This window comes from Leguminivora glycinivorella, chromosome 12, assembly GCF_023078275.1.
Source record: "Leguminivora glycinivorella isolate SPB_JAAS2020 chromosome 12, LegGlyc_1.1, whole genome shotgun sequence".
Taxonomy (NCBI): Eukaryota; Metazoa; Arthropoda; class Insecta; order Lepidoptera; family Tortricidae; genus Leguminivora; species Leguminivora glycinivorella.
The window spans coordinates 13,179,470-13,197,531 of NC_062982.1; the positions used below are offsets into that span (position 1 = coordinate 13,179,470).

General features: G+C 37.2%; 1 protein-coding gene across 1 annotated transcript; it reads right to left on the minus strand.

Moving 5' to 3' along the window:
* Nucleotides 1–857: 857 nt before the first annotated feature.
* LOC125231614 (cuticle protein 16.5-like) lies at nt 858–1,573 on the minus strand. Its single transcript, XM_048137078.1, has one exon. It carries the CDS (start codon nt 1,498–1,500, stop codon nt 982–984), a length of 519 nt encoding a protein of 172 aa, XP_047993035.1. The 5' UTR covers nt 1,501–1,573; the 3' UTR covers nt 858–981.
* Between the last annotated feature and the right edge of the window lie 16,489 nt (nt 1,574–18,062).

Here is an 18,062-nt window from a genome sequence, read left to right on the forward strand (position 1 = left end):
TCTCTCGGTGAATTCGCTGACTAATTTGCGCGACCATAGTATGTTGGTTTTTCAGGGATTATTCTTTATAATGTTAACCTATTTAAACAATTTTTACTTTATTTGAAAGAAGGTGATTTACGTAACATCTCATATTAATTTGAAGTACTATATACATCCGCAAAGGTGGGTAAATTAAAAGTAAAAATCTGAAAAGTTTTTTGTGAATTAAAAAAAAAGTTTTCAAGATACAAACACGATTATATTTTTCCTGTAATATTTAGCATATAACCAATGTTTCCTAAAATTTTCATAATTTTTCGTTGGTAAACTTTGGAGTTAAAGGGGGGGGAACGGTATTTTTTTTTACATTTTCCTTCAAAATTCTTTTTCTTCCACAACAAAAAAATTATAAAAAATAGTTTATTTACGTTCAATTTGAGCTCTTTCTAACGATACCCCACTTGACCTAGTAACTTGAAATTTACAGTTTGCCCCCCATTCATTTTGGCCATTTTCTACAATTAAAATTAATAAATTTAAAAAATTATACCTTCTATTTGTAGAGGTTCACAATGTTCACAACTATTCCAAATTTCAAGTTGATAGCATTAGTAGTTCTCGAGATATTTAGGAATGTGACAGACGGACAGACAGACGGACAGAGTCGCACCATAAGGGTTCCTGTTGTACCTTTTTGGTACGGAACCCTAAAAATAAGGATTATAAGTATTAGGAGATTATTTACGAACTAGACCGAATCGAGACACGGTAAATTGTAAATTGACTCTGGATAAAGAATTGCATTTAGATCTCGAGTATAAAGAAAGTAAGTATAAGCCAAAAACGTGAGACGTTTATCAATAAAAACAAAGCAATTAAAATATATATATACATTTATTATGTCTTTTCATTTCTCACATAGCTAATATTATTTACATTACATATGACATAGTAAGAAATGAAAACTACACAGTTTTGCTCTAAGTCGTTGTGATCGCTTTACCAGGAAGAATAGACGGCGGGGGCCCAAGCGGAGCGCGCCTCCACTACAGAGGGGTACGCCACGCGTTGGAGCACGGCGGGGGACGAGTGCACGTCCACACGGGACTGGCTGGACACGGCAGCCGGAGCGGCATACACGGCCGGCGCGGCGTACACGGAGGGGGCAGCGTACACGGAGCGAGCCGCCACCACTGGCTCGGCGACCACTGTCTCCACCACGGCGGGCGAGCTGTGCACGTCGACGCGGGACTGATGTGACACCGCTGAACCACCGGCGTACACGGTAGCGGCCGGAGCGGCGTAAGCCACGGCAGCAGGAGCCGCATACGCGGCTACCACCGGCTCGGCCACAAGCGTCTCCACCACCGCAGGCGAGCTGCGCACGTCCACCCTGGACTGATGAGACACCGCCGCCGGCACCGAGTAAGCCACTGTGTGACCCACCGACCGCTTCTCCAACCGAGGTGCGGCGACCGCCACTGCGACCACAGCGAACAACACCACCAACGATCTCATAGCGAAAGAGGTCTGTGTTGTATTTGAGCGAAATAAGATCACTTCACACCTTGCGGGCGACTGATGCTCAGTTAGGACTCGTCTCACTATTTATACAGACGATAATAATCTATGCATGACTCTATTGAGATCGCCATTTGGGCGTAGAGGAGTACAAAAGTAACCGTCCTTGCGAGACGTCGCCGAAATCAGATCCGAAAAGGTCGCTCTAGTTGAGTTACAATTACAGGAGCTTGCAACGGCTAATGGGGGCTTGGCATTTGTGTATGACCATCAACAAACTGCTGACGACATCGGGCTGGCCCACGCGTAACTAGTGCGCCTAAGCATTGTCACTTACACGTTTTATCTCACCAAGGGCGTTCCTCCGTACTCGATTTACATCCGCAATGGCACGATACCTAAATACCTCACTACCCACCAAACAGGACATCGGCCATCAATAATTAAAAAACATACATATAATTATACCTATGATTTGCATATCGTGTTTGACAAGGTACTTTAATCATACTTTAATTTTGCAATTTTAATGAAAAGCACATAATATGGTAATATATTTAATAATTCGTTTCCTGCGATGGCGAATTAAGAACTAAGTACTCATTCGTTCCTACGAATATTAATAGATACCTACAATGCAAATTCTACCAATTCAAAAACACTCCAAATCAATGAAAAGATTGAAAAGGAATCTCCTTATATGAAATGTCTTGAAAATATGGCCAGTTTTCATTGTTCTCTCGTTGTTTGTTTTAAATTTAAATAATAAACATCGTATTAGCGAAGTGTTCATTTCTAATAGACACGTTATTGTGTACTTGGCTACTTGTCTATTACCACGAACTTAATTATTTACACGTCCTTAGAATATTCAGATAATTTGAAATTGCAGTCATAAATATTTAAATCGGTTGTAGGTACGTATAATGTGCATTAAATCATAATATTGATGTTGTAAGTACTAAGTACGCAAAATATAAATAAAACCTACACAAGGTTCAAAAATCTCAGGAAGTTAAGGTACTGGCTGGTATTGTTGTAACACACTGTAGTGTCCCTACACCTACAGTCAACCCATTTGAATCCTAGGCTGCTGTAGAACTTTTTCACAGTATACGTCAAACTGACTTCTGTGGCAAATAACGCACCATGTCAATCATCATCATCATCCTCCTTGCGTTATCCCGGCATTTGCCACGGCTCATGGGAGCTTGGGGTCCACTTTGACAACTAATCCTCAAGACAAGGAACTAGGATTCAAATGATTGACAGTACAAGTGTAACGCCGTGGCTTACGTGGGCGACGGTCGTGCGATGGTCGCGCGACGGCGATGCGACGCATACGAAATCAAACCTTATCGATATGGAAGTATGAGACGCGACGGTGACGGTCGCGCGACCGTCGCCCACGCAAGACACGGCGTAAAAATTATCGATTCTCGGGGCCGGAGAATGTATTTACTGCGGTGTGTGAAAAAGGATAAGTTACAAAAAACTTGAAGGCGCCATAACCTGGCCGTACCGTGACATTGTAACGTAAACCGGCGGGTATTGGTCTCACTTCCGCTTCAGTACTAATATGTAATACAAAACGAACTGTCATGTCACGTTGTTCATTTCTAAGTATAAGTAGTTTCGTTTTATTTGTTATTTAACACGTTTTCGAGCGCGCTATGCAAGACATAATAGAAAGATGTCTATAGACGTTTTGCGCGTCCAAACGTATTTAGGAATAATATAAAGAATAATCATATGTAGGTATTGTGAATTTGTTACAGCAGATATGAATTAAATTTGGCTGGTTTCAAAATCAATGACCTAGGTATTTGTAAAGGTAGGGTAAGTTATTACTAAAAAGCAATTAAAGATAATACGGATTAGGTAACTAAAACTACAAAACTTTAAACAATTTATTACCGTCAACATTTTACCAATTTAAATAAATTCCCCTTTCCTCCTCATTTCTCTAAATTTGAAGTAAAATAATCAAATCTTGTGACTTCAAATGTTTTTAATCGACAAAACGATACTATAATAATGTCAAACTGCCGCAATTAAATAATTAAAATAGACAAAGTGGTTGCTAATTACATGATTGCCGTGGCCATGGTCAATGCACTCGATGATAGATTGCGCCATAAAATTGGTAACGCTTTTGCATATGTATCAAAGACATATCGTCACTACTTTTAAAAAATCTCGTATCTCATGCTTCTCCTCAAAGTTAAAACGCAGTAAGTCTATATGCATTCCATACATACTTACTACAATTTTCTTTTCATTGACAGACGAAGATACAAGTTTTTTTAAAAGTAGTGACGATATGTAACTCCGTATAGACGGATAAAGTCTAAGAAAAAAACGTACCTCAAAGCCACAGAGAAAAAGGTACCGTGGCCTAGATGGCGTTACACCTTTGGGGGATGCTCGGCTAGATGGCGCTAATAATCATATTTGACATTTTAACACATATTAAGCTAAGAATATGGGCCAAATTGTCAAATCTGACGTTCAAAAGTTTTAAGTCTGTGTCGAGAGATGGCAGTCTATGCACTGTGATTACACATTTTACTTTGACAATAACTCTCTATAACCCTCAATCCTCTTTGATATGTATGTATTAATAGCAACACAAAAAAAAGAATTTCCGGATTGGGTCTATTATTTCTCGGTTTACATCTCTAAATGTTAATTTAAATATGATCCGAACAATTTGGTTTATATAGGGTTTATTGGGATTTCTATATAGTTGGCAACATTTCGCTTCGACTTGGGGTTCTTAGAGGCGGGTATTTTGGGTACTCAAGAACCGGCACCTCGTTAGTGGCTCATATGATGTTGCGTATGTGAATCACATAAAAAAAACATTATTAAATGATTTTATTTAACTTTTATCCTAGATCTTAATTTAATATGAGAGACAACTAATAAAGTGCAGCTCACCTAGTTTTCTGCGGATAAAGTCGCGGGTAAAGACTAACGGCAGTATGTTAGTACTTTAGAGTGGACGCCATCTCTATGAAGTTCTCGTAACTTGACGACCTTACCTACCATAATTTTAGTTTATGTTGCTATGAGGTCTGTAGGAAAAGAACGCTATGTTTCCTACAGAAACTAGATGTCGCTTTCACACCACCTACTCACTTCAACCTACTTTTATTGTACTAAGGCTTCTATAACAAAACCCATTTATATACCAAGCCGTTAGTTGAGTCAGTATCTAAGCACCATTTTCGAAACAATTTCAATCTTTATTTTCAAGACTTGATATAAAAAAAATATATTTATCTCGTTAAGTAGTGACATCTAGCCCGCGCTGTTAGTAACTTGTTTCTAAATAGGTGTAGAAGTGAATGTTGCCCAGAGTTTGCGTGAATGTACAAGTATGAGACTGGTTTGTGTAGTAGTAGGAGAAGAGCCTCGCTGCTTCGTTATTCATCGTGGTGAAGGCATAGTAATTTGACATGATTCTACTAGATGGCGTTATATATTCCTTTCGCGGCTACGCGAACTGTGCTACGCCCTACGCCGTAGCGCACCGTCTACTATATTGCTTTAGTCAGCGCCAGTTAGTCTGGCTCTGTCGCGCCAATACGCACGAGCGATAGAGATAGATATCTACTAGCGTTTCGTTTCGTGAGCGTTTGTGCCATTCGGCTACGCACCCTGGAACTTATATCGCTGCAACAAAGTTCACGAGTACCTACTCAGCCCTACGAAGTAAAGGTTCTAGTATGTATTATATTTGTGATATTTCACTTATACATGTAAAAGTTCTACCAGTATGTGTTAAAATTCGAATGAAAGGATAATGCTATTATGTAGTTTCCTTATAGTAAAAAAATGAAAACTAGATGTTTTTTTCTCCACTCATGGTTGCCAAATCTCCAATATTGGAGCCCTTAGTATGTAATGGAATAAGAAATCTGGCAAAAAAAAATATTTTACTTTCAAAGCCAACTCATACCCTTCGAAGCAATTGTAATATTGTAATAATAACGCCAAGTAGAATTTTTTGAGCTATTTTTTTCACAGAATTATAATATGTATTTGTCCCTTGTAAATACAGAAAAAACCGGCCAAGAGCGTGTCGGGCCACGCTCAGTGTAGAGTTCCGTAGTTTCCCACACCCTAATAAAACATTTTTTCCACTTTTTATGTTACCACTTTGCCAGCGTGATTGATATACATACTCGTATTGGTACCAAATTTCAGCTTTCTAACGGTCACTGAGATTATGCGCAGATGGACGGACGGAAGGACGGACCGACAGACATGGCGAAACTATAAGTGCGTTTTCACATTATCCGATCCGATATCGGATGTAGGATAGATTATTTCATACATTACAGGCGCCATCTTAAATTTTTTCCATTGAAATCTTTCCGATATCCGATATCTGATCGAATAATGTGAAAACGGACTTAGGGTTCGTAGTTGACTACGGGACCAAAAACAAATTGAAAGAAACGTCAAACTTAAGCAGCTCTATGACTCTAGCTTATGGTACAATGCCGCCAGTGTTCAAAAATAAATTATCTTTTTTTTTTTTTAAATGTGGGTTTATATTCCCTAATGTGAAATGTCATCAGCCTCCATTACTACTTACTATATTACGTTGTTACCCAAAGCATATGTTTGTGTTTTTTTTAATTGATGTATTTTTGTGAATTGTATTTTTTTGCAGGTCTCAGTACAGTCCACCAATTGGAACCCTAGGCCACTGTAGAACTATGTCATAGTGACATTATAAATCAGATTGTAAGAAATCTCTTACTGCTTGTCATTTTGACATGGTTGTAGAGTGGCCTAGGGTTCCAATTGGTTGACTGTACCTTTCACTATAATGTTATGTCACATACTTCATTAACCTTTTGAACGCTTTGCCTCTCTACACGCCAATACCTCTACTAGTTAAGAGGGCTTTCGTGTGAAAAACATTGAAATCGCAACGGAGCGCTTGATCATACCGTGTGTGGTATCAAATTAAAGGGCTTTGCGAGTAGTTTACAAATATATATCACATTATACGACTGTTTCTACTTGGTCAAACAAAATATAAGAAAATGTCTAAAAGTGGTAATAATTGTACCGGTGAAGGCTCGTTTTCAAAAAATTGCCAAAAATAAATAATACCAATTTATAATCACTAAGGCATATCAGCAATTTAAGTAAACGTTGAAGATTCATTAAATACAAACATTATTTCGATGTGATGTAGATTTTTAAAGAAATTGTCACTTAATTTTAGGTAATTTCTGAAAAAAATTGATTTCGACTTAGCCTCGTTTACTCTTTTTTAAAACCTTATAATAAAAACGTAGTCTGAGAAGATTGTAGTACAGGGTATTCGAATTATAAATTTACCAGTTTTAGTTATCAAAATTGTCCAAATTTTACAAATAAGATCGACTAATCCAGCTCTATGCGTGAATTTTTCTAAACGTGCTTTAGAGAAAAAATCATAATTAATTTAGTGACTTGGTTTTCAAAAATCCAGTCTTATAAAAATCAAGATAATAAGATGCTCTAACTGAAATTTGAATTAAATAAATCTATTGGATAACGGAAAGTGTAGTATTTCACCGACTAAAACTACCAATTTTACATTATTTTGACGTTTTTTTGAAAGCAGCCTTAATAAGTTAATAACGAAAATAAACCTTATCTGTCAGCAGGACAATTGCTTTGACGGCGTCCGCCATAGCAACTTTAGGCGTTGCTGGCGTCGTGGGTACGACAGCATACGACGCCTTTAGGCGTTCTTGGCGGTCAATTAGAATTAAAAAGAAACAATAGTGTTGAACATGGTACTCCAGTAGGCAGATCCTTGTACTCGCGCGGCTTTCTCCCGGAGGCGGCGAGGGCCTGCGCCCGCGCCATCACGCTCCGGCGCACGCTACATGAAGCGTTTCGCATTGTTTTCGATACGAAAGCCGGATTTTACACTCAGCCTAATTACTTAGATGATTACATAATAAAACCATGCAAAAATTAACGGCGAAAAAGTTTTGATCAATGTGTTACTACTAGTCTCATCGTTCGCTTGCCCTTATCCCAGTCACATGCGGTTGGGTCGGCGCAGCATGCCTTCCTCGTCCATATACATCTCTCTCTCTATCACCCGTCATCTCATCATTACTTGTTATATGGATGTTACCTGTACCTACTTGTCTACTCGTATATATGATCAATCGAATAAGCTACCGGTAACTGGGAGAAATATGAGTGGCGAGGTAAATATGGATTAAAGTCAAAAACAATATTTTTTACCAAATGATTTCTTATAAATTATCTGAAAGTGGGTCACTGTTTAACCGGAAATCAAGGCATTACGGTTTACTAATAGAAACAGACGAAAACATGCCCTTATTTAAAAATTAATTTTTCAGGAGTACGCAATGTACGCGCTAAAGAAGGCCCGATTTTTAAGCTTGTCTACGTACAGTTAAAATATCATACTTATTTACTTTCAAAAAGCATATGGCTTTATGAGATCAAGTTTTCCTTTCATTACCCTGAACATCATTAGAGAAACCTGCATATTAAACATTAAAAACAATAAAAAATAACTATGATGCCTTATTTGATGCAGGTTCCTTACAAAACTGCTATGTATTTATGTCACTTTTGTATTTTCGTAAGCGTCAAAGCTGCATAATTTCGTGTGAACTGAATGTTTATGTTAATTAACGGTTAACTTCCTAAAGATCCGCTCTTAGTCACTAGTTACATCAGTGCAGTGGTCACGGCGCTTAGGTTTCGGCACTCATTTGAATTTTAATCTGACAGCGATGTTCAAGCATCCAAATTATACGAAATACTTTTTGTGGTATGTTCTCGAGAGCAACTAAACAAATAACCCGTTATAATACTTATAATAGCGTAGACTTAACCCTACACTAGAGCAAATCCAAAGCCATACATTAGTATCTTAAGGTCCAGTAAAATCTCTATCATAAACTTGGTTGGCTACAGGAAAATTTGGATTACTTTGATTACTTTGATACTTTTTAAACGCTCATAATTCCCATAAATTAATTGCCACTTTTTATAAATTATTACTGTTAATGTAACTATTTACATTTCTATATTATATTCCCAATAATATACTGTAAAAAAAGTGACGCATTTCATACCTAATAGCAAGGCTTGAAATAGTATTTTATGCAACAGGCGTTTAAAGGAGGTCAAAAAAGAAGAGTGGCGTGGGTAACAATTTGAGGCGAAGCCGAAAATTGTTATTATGACGCTACAAGTATTTTTCGACTCAGTTAAACACCGTTGCATACAATACTTTTTCTACGACCATGCACTTAGTTTTTAATAGTTTTCTTGAATAACTTTCGTGTAATTCACACGATTTCCTGTATTTTGACAAATGCGCACGCGCGCAGTATCGTTATAACCAGGGATGTAACGGAGCTCTGCTTCTGCTTCCGTTTCTGCGGAACTTCCGTTTTGTTTTACACATCCGCTTCTGTTCCGGTTCTGTTATTTTTCAAACGGAAGTTATAGCGGATGTCGGAACCTATAGCGACGGTGGGACATGAGCGGCGTACATCAAAGGCCAACAGGCCCCGTAGCCGAATGGCATTTCTCCGACGCCAAACGAAAACGAAACGTAGTCCGGCTCTGTCGCGCCAATTCGCAAGAGCGACAGGGATAGACATCTACTAGCGTTTCGTTTCGTGAGCGTTTCGTGAGCGTTTGTGCCATTCGGCTACGCACCCAGGGTGGCTAGCCGAATGGCACAATCGCTCACGAAACGCTCACGAAACGAAGCGCTAGTAGATATCTATCTCTATCGCGCTTGCGTATTGGCGCGACAGAGCCAGCGGCGTATCGCTTTCGTTTGGCGTCGGAGAAATGCCATTCGGCTACGGGGCCTGGTCTATACCTGTCATTCGCTCATCTCTCCGCTTGCCGCGTGCTGCGATACTAAACATCAATCGCTTCATTCCATTGCGCGCCAATATTTGTCCTGTCCACCTAGTTAGTAGCGAGTGAACAACTATTCAGTGGTGCAGGGCTTATCTACGATCCCCTTAGAAGCAAACTGCCGGGAGATAAAGCTGCTAAGCTTTTGTTTATTAAATACAGTTTACTTCTTTTATAATCACTCCATTTAATTTAAAAATTTAATTGTGTGCTAACAATTACACATATAATTTTTACTGGTTAGTTTTGGATTGTATTATAGGTACTACCTACGAGTAAGTTTTCTTTTCGTTTCTAAAACCTTTTACGGCATAATACATACATACATACATACATACATACATACATACATACAATCACGCCTGTATCCCATAAAGGGGTAGGCAGAACATATGAAACTACTAAAGCATCAGTGCCACTCTTGGCAAATAAGGGGTTGAAAGAAAACGAAACTATGACATTGCAGTGACAGGTTGCCAGCCGGCATAATAAAGGTTTAAAAGGATTCTTATGTGATTTTTAGTGATTACCTAAACAATTAAACATCTTAAAGTTCAAGGTGATTTAAATTTTTGGATTGTAATGAATGATATATGTACTTAAGATAAAATATCAGGTAACTTTTCTTTTCGTTTTTAAAACCTAAGTGGGCCTAAAGGCTGATTACAGGCTGAACAGTAAACACCTAAAAGTTCTAGGTAATTTAAGTAGTTTTGGTTTATGTTATATATATGTGGTATTTTTTCATTTCGTTTTTAACATCTATAACTTCCGCTTCTGGTTCCGCTTCCGCTTCCGTTAAAACCACATCCGTTACATCCCTGGTTATAACAATTACCATGGTTACAAAGCCTAACAACGCGTTTTCAGTTTTTTCGATACTGCGCGCATGCGCGGAAAGCCCGCGGACGCTGGCTTTGGGGAATGACTTTTATGTAGGGTTTTAAAGATCTATGCACGACCCTGTAAATGACGAATAACAGTTCGGGAGTAGAAACACAAATTACAAAGTCACCGCCCTACATTTTCAATCCACTCCATTTTACGGTATATGAAATAATACATACATGCTGTTCTAGTAACTGTACCCGTCTACCGTCTTGTATCAAATTCAACTCTAAGAAGATTTAAAAAGTCTTCTATGGTTTTTCTTAAGGTACAGCGGGACTATTTCGACAGACTGCTCCATTTTTTCATGTTTTACAATGTTTGCATTATCAATTAGCATGTCCACTGGTTATATATGGCACGCGTGTTCAGTGGATGCATGTGGAACTCAACTTAATAGTGTAATAATGGAAAAAATGGATCAGTTACAATTGTCCCCCTGTCGGGATTTGCTCCGCTGTACCTTACTTATATCTTTAGCAAAGAAACGTTAGTGAATGCACAATACTAATAAGTAGGCAATTTGATAATTCCCCCACGGTCCTTTGCTTACAGTCCTTGACGGGAGCGCGCGGGAAGCCCGCTATGACGTGACGCATAATAGGCCGAATCTAGGTCATCAAATGAATTGGCACAGCGACTACAATAGAGTCGTTGTAAGATCGTGCGTTGCATATTATGTGAAGAGCCCTAAAGCGATATAAAAAAAATAAAAGCTCAAGTGGCGTTTCGTATTCAAACCATTTTTTTTTTCAAAGTTGTGCATCCCACTTTTTTGTAACATGGGTATTTTTTACGATATTAATCGCGAGGTTTTTCAACCTTGGTAGGAAAAAATGTCCCAAGATTTCCATACATTTTTCAAACCTTCCATTCCGTTACCGTCATACAAAATGTATGAAAAAATGGTAACAGAATGGAAAAAAAACCTTGGGACACTTTTTTTCTTCTATTAGGATTGAAAGAGCTCGCGATTCTGAGTGGAAACCACAAAAAATTCCAAATCAAAAAGTGGGGTGGACAACTTAAAAAAGAATGGCCCATTCAAGCGGATACGTTTTGTAATCAAACGGCAAATAAGTCGAACGACCGAAGATTAAACAGCCTGGTGCAGCTCGTGATTATTGATTTTTTAATACTAATATAATCAGAATTATAAAATAAGATTACCTGCTGATGAGTAAATTAGCAAATGAATTTATTAACTTTAACGGAATTTAGACTAGAGTGAAAGAATTATAATTTCAAAATAACCGTCAAATTATTAAAAAAAACTATGTAAAGTTATTTCTTGCGATGATGATTTCAATATGCTTTCAAGATATTTAGAAGTAAAGGCGTCTCCACGCCCTCCAACAACAGTTCGCGCGGCGCGCGGCCTTCGCCGCACGTTGCAATACTGCCGATTCGGAAAACCCGAAGTACGAAGTTGCAATATGAGTTCCCAGTAATTTCTCGCACGCTACATTTGCTATTTGGTGCCTTACAATATGTTCTGTATTGCGTTATCAACTGGTTAATAATATTATACCTCTAGACTAGACAGGGTAGAGCTACCCTTCATTACAAAGATTATTCTTGGATTCATGTCTTGGAAACTGAAATCAACAATATTTCGAACCAGGCCCCGTAGCCGAATGGCATTTCTGCGACGCGAAACGAAAACGAAACGCCGCGAAAGGTAGTCTGGCTCTGTCACGCCAAGACGAAAGAGCGATAGAGATAGATATTTCGAGCGTTTCGTTTCGTGAGCGTTTCGTGAGAGTTGTGCCATTCGGCTACGTACCCAGAGTTTTTTTTTTTTGCATACAGGCATCATCAGCCGATGTATGTTTAGTCCCTAAGGTAAAAAATAATTCGTAGAATATGTAAAATATCATTTAATAACTGTACATTACTTATAACCACATATGTACAATACGTGCAAGCTAACAATAGAGAAGCAAAAGAAAAAAAATGTCTTTTTACTCTAATGCCGTCATTATTATCACTCAAATTATATGCCACCGGTAGAGCACAGCCAAGGTTCAATACAATAAGATTACCCTACATTACAAGCTTTCTTGCTTAGAACATACATGGTTACGTAACGGTACAGCCGGCGGAACACGGGGCAAAAAGAGTAAACACAGCGACCGTGATGACACAGCACACAGCGTATGAAAACCACCGAGATCGAGACTAGTTTGGAACCAGAAGTCGAAACTCCCAGATAGTATGATCGAATTCAAGTTTTAATCACCTATCATGTTACGACATTTTTCGAATTTGGGACCCCCCCAATGAGGAGGCACACTGACATTTTATTCCGCCAGGCGGCGCCTGTGCAAGTGCCCAGGCATGTCACTGTCATTCATATGTGTGTGAGAGAAAAAAAAATATATTCTCGCTCTTACGCATGAAATTCTTTAACTGTGCAATGGACTAATAGAGTGGCGCCATCTGTCATAACCTTTGAGTGTACCTCCTCATTAGCGTAAATTGTTAACAAAAATTAACTCACTGACAGTTTTGTGACGATAATTACCTAAGCATGAAATTTCTATAAAATTATTGTTTTTGTTTTATAATCTACATTCAGAATGTGAAAAAAGTAAATTTTTAGACAGATTTTATGCTTAATTGTCGTCACAAAACTGACAGCGAGTTAATTTTTGTTAACAACTTACGCTAATTGGGGGGTCCCAAATTCTGAAAATGCCCGTTATGCATTTGCGTCATTTTCTCACTTACATACTTGTTAGAACGTGACACACATGACTGTGATGTGACAGATGATAAAGTAAGTATTTTTCTTTTTATTTTAATACCTAAATCGTAACGAGGCGATAATTTTAGCTCATATGTAGTTTGAAAAAATCAAATGGCTAAGTACTATTGCATTCAAATGGCTAAATACTAAAACAGCGTTTCGTTCTCAAAACGCTCTAGATAAAATAATTCTATTGTCACACGATAGTTTGTCGTAGTGTACAAAAAAAACCGAATAAGCTAAGTATGCACTGACACACAGTATCAGTCTGAAAAGATGGCAAGTAACCTAACCACAAAATTAAAAATTTGAAAAAGCCCCCGACATAGAGGACGGATTTTCATGAAACATAGCTAATTCAGCTTTAGCATTAGCAAAAAACACTCCCGACTAATTCAGCTTTCAAACAAAAAAATTAAATCTAAATCGGTTCATCCGTTCGGGAGCTACGATGCTACAGACAGACAGACAAACAGACGGACACGTCAAACTTATAACACACCGTCGTTTTTGCGTCGAGGGTTAATAAAAAAAGAGTATGAGCAATAAGTTGACTTCTCAGTCTTCTGTTATAAAAATAGACCTTTGAGGCTTTTTTGATATGTCTGAATACTTTACCGACAAAGTGTGTATACTGAGTATATCGTCACTACTTTGAAAAAATCTCGTATCTCACGCTGCTCCTCAAAGTTAAAACGCAGTAAGTCTATATGCATTCCATACATACTTACTACAATTTTCTTTTCATTGACAGCCGAAGATACAAGTTTTTTTAAAAGTAGTGACGATATCTGAGTATTATGCATACGTAACAAGGTAAAATAAAAGTTACATATTCATGGTAATAATAAAAACATAACGTTACTTTTGCGCGAAAGAAGCATGAGTAATTAGAGAAGACAAACGCGTCCGATTGTGTGTAGCCGGTAGTACGACCGCTGGACACTGGTCATAGTTACGTCATAAGCAGCGACGAAGCGGAAAGTAGTATGTCCGTACACGACTGAACTACGCGTATACCTTTTTGAAAACATGGTGAAATGGGCAAGGCGGTGTTTTGAACTTGAGTTCGATGCTCTTTCGATGGTGCAGCTTGCATTTGATGCTGTCTTATTTCCTAGATGGATCGAGAACATCAATAATACAAATAAATATATAAAAAGGTATAAAATTGGAAACTAATTGTGGTTGTAAAAAATATTAAACAAGAAAGCTTTACGTCATTTTCAGAGACAAAAAATACCAAAAAGATGCTCGTCTGTTTAAAATGAAAAAATATATAAATGCAGACTCACGATTATTCGAAGTCCAGGGACATGTATCCTGTGGACAAAATAATAGTAGGTAAGTATTACAAATTCATAGTTCAATCATTTTATGATACCTAAAAAAGTAAATCATAAAAAATTGCCAAAACACCGTGTTTTTTTTGTTTTCCGTTAAATTCGACACGCAGTTAGGTTCATCAGGAACCACCCTGTATTTAGCTTTTTGTTAAATTCGAAATTTTTTTTTTGTTTCCATACATAATAAATGGATTAATTCGTGGGAGAGGACCTTAATCATGCAATTAAAGTCATTGTCAAGTGTTTGACAGCACATGTCAAAACAAATAACATTAGGAAGATGGTAAGGGATGCCACACACGTGTTCAGTAATTAAATTATTTATTTTTTAATAATTCGATAACCGTATAAGTGCGTTTTCACATTATCCGATCCGATATCGGATGTCGGACCGATATCCCATACATTACAGGCGCCATCTCGGATTTTTTCTATTGAAATCCTTCCGACATCCGATATCGGATCGGATAATGTGAAAACGCACTAAGAGCTAAGAGGCTAGTTACTTAGAGAAATTGATTGTAATTGTATTTGAACTAAAGAATCTTCCCTTAAAGTTAACGGAATTCAATAAAAACAGGGTGTATGTGTATTTGTGTAATAGCCGTGTGCGAAGGCGAGTCGCTAATATGTATCAAATATTTTCGGACACTCTTACATGCTCTTACAGAAATTGTTGAAGCCCCGTGGTAAATTCAAGCATGTACATAATATCTAATTAGTAATTACAATAAAACATAACCTGTGACAAAAACGATTTATCTCATTCGTTTATCATAAACCAAACAGGCCCATAACAACTTTGTATTGGGTAGTATTAATATAACGTAACAATAACATGTACCGAGCACGCAACCTCTAATCAAAGTAATAGACATAGAAATGGTTCAGCGAACTCTTGCGCAAGCCGCGCCGCCTCTCGGAAAACCCCTCTTGGGCAAACGCGGATCCTGCTTCGTAGAACTCTACTGGGTCAATGCCAAATTATAATAACAAAAATAAACAAGGTTTAAGGTAAAAGATTCATGCCAATCGATAACTGGATTTTTTGCCAAAAAATAAAAGATGGCAGCGAAATATAATTTTCCGAAGAATGAGAAGGTTATCTCTAAATTAATTATTAAATATAAACTTATTATTTGGGTCAATCCTAACAACACAAATGAATGAAAATGAAATCACTGTTCTATTTTAATTATTAATATTACCAAGGAGTACCGGTAGTTACTGTGAATTAAGTAAAATAATCTGAAAACTTCCAAATAATAATAATTAAGTAGATATTTGAGAAGAACATATTTAAAGAATATGTACCTATCTCAAATCTCTTGAAGATCAGTGTAGCTAGTATAATTCAGCATCATTTATTTACAAACAAAAACTTACATTCGAAGCTATCGAACATAATTTTACAATTAAATTATACATACATACGTGCGAGAGAGTGCGACCGCGCGTTGAAGTCTTTTGTATTATAATATTAACATGGTGTGTGAAGCGAGTTGTATGAAGTTTTCTATTTTTACTTTTCTCATTGTTAAAACTACATTTATCATGTTTTAACTCTTTTTATCAGCTTAAGTAGATACTCATGACCATGGTCATCAGTTTTTTAAGTTAAGCTAAAAAAAAAAATTAACATAATACACATACACATACAACACACATACAATCACGCCTGTATCCCATAAAGGGGTAGGCAGAACACATGAAACTACTAAAGCTTCAGTGCCACTCTTGGCAAATAAGGGGTTGAAAGAAAACGAAACTGTGACATTGCAGTAACAGGTTGCCAGCCTCTCGCCTACGCCACAATTTAACCCATATCCCATAGTCGCCTTCTACGACACCCACGGGAAGAAAGGGGGTGGTGAAATTCTTAACCCGTCACCACACAGGCAGGTCCGTAACATAATACATGTCATGCAAATATGTCATATCATCAAGAAGTAATCAAACTTAATGTTTAAAGTTACCATATCAACAAGTGACAAAATCAAAAATAACATGTCATAAAATGATATTTAACTGACCACCACATATAGATTTTAGTCTTCAAGAAGTAGGTTCTTATTAAATATTTTTAGATGTAAATAAGTAAACACTTTATTGTATGTATCACAACCAAAAACAAACAATACGTAACACAGAAAGAGCAGATTATAGTACCAAGGCGAATTTATCCCTAAGAGGGAACTCTTCCAGTTAATAGGAAGTATGTGCATTTGGACTACATTTTCTAAAGAATGCAAACGTAAACATAAACAAATAATGTTTACTATTATGGACAGGCGCTGGTTGTTAAATTTTGTTACACTTGCCATTAGGCATTGCGAAAATTTATCAAATGTGATCACATTATATCGATTTAGGTAATTACGGTGATGTCAGTAGGTCACATCTCCTTAGAAGGTTTAATGGATGATCCAGGGAAAGCGGCGCGGGCGCATAAGGCAGGACCTGTTCGCAATCGTTACGTAAACTGCCGTATTATGCCTTAGATAATTGCGTGTGGTCCTTAGATTGAATAACAATAGATAGCTTATTGGCGACACGGGTTGTTGTTGGCAGTTCTGGCTAGGCGTGTGGTGCACGGTGCAAAACATTCTAAGTATTTTTTTTTTTCGTATTGTTAACATAATAATTATATCAGATAAACAGACAAAAAGCCTAATAAAGTCTCTGTTTAGGTCTTGACTTGATTTGATTCTTTGTTAAAGTAAAACAATATATTTAAAAAAATCTATTCTATCTATAAACTATTTATTTTCTCCTTTCTATGACAAGAAAGAATAAGTTAGGTAAATGAGTTTATTTTATACAATTAATATTACCTAACAGCTGCTTATAAGAATGTTCAGCGGTTTCATTTATATTTTCTGACCTTCGATTTCAACCTAAAGTTGAATTTAAATTCTATACTTCTCAAAATATCAAAAAAAATGTCACTCTTACACCATATACAGGGTGCCCGGTAATTAATGGAAACCTTTTAACCACCAAGAGGGCACCTTATACTGGACCAGAAAATCGACATTAAGGTTTAGTAAAAGTCGCCAGGTTTTCGAGATTTTCACACTTTTTAAAATTTTAGGTTTTTTGGTTCCTAATTCCACTCGAATGTTCGTGGAGGCCACAAATAAAAAGATTTTTACATTCTGTTTTTTGAAAAATATTCCCAAATAGTGCTTCTAACTGACTGACATTAAAATCTCATCACAGTCACTGCAGTTTTTTGTAATTAGGCCTTAATTAAAAAAAATACTATTAAACTAACATTTTCTGCAAGTTCAATCGCCTTTGGTGAAAAAAAAATGTATGGAAATTAAAGTGGCCAACTTCCAGGATAATAGCTTACTTAATACTGAATCAGAAACGGTACAACACATGATAGCTATTATTTCACGAAAATGATTTTGCCGTTAATAATCATTAAGAGCGAGATTATTCCAGTTGAAGGTTAGGTTTTTACCTAAAATTTCAAAAAGTGAAAATATCGAAAAGCAGGCGACTTTTACTAAACCTTAATGTCGATTTTCTGGACCAGTATAAGGTGCCCTCTTGGTGGTTAAAAGGTTGTCCATTAATTACCGGGCACCCATATAGGTAAGCTAACACAACTCTCATCAAAC

What these genes read in the sequence shown, in the direction of transcription:
- LOC125231614 (XM_048137078.1), bottom strand. Translation starts at nt 1,500, where the DNA reads ATGAGATCGTTGGTGGTGTTGTTCGCTGTGGTCGCAGTGGCGGTCGCC.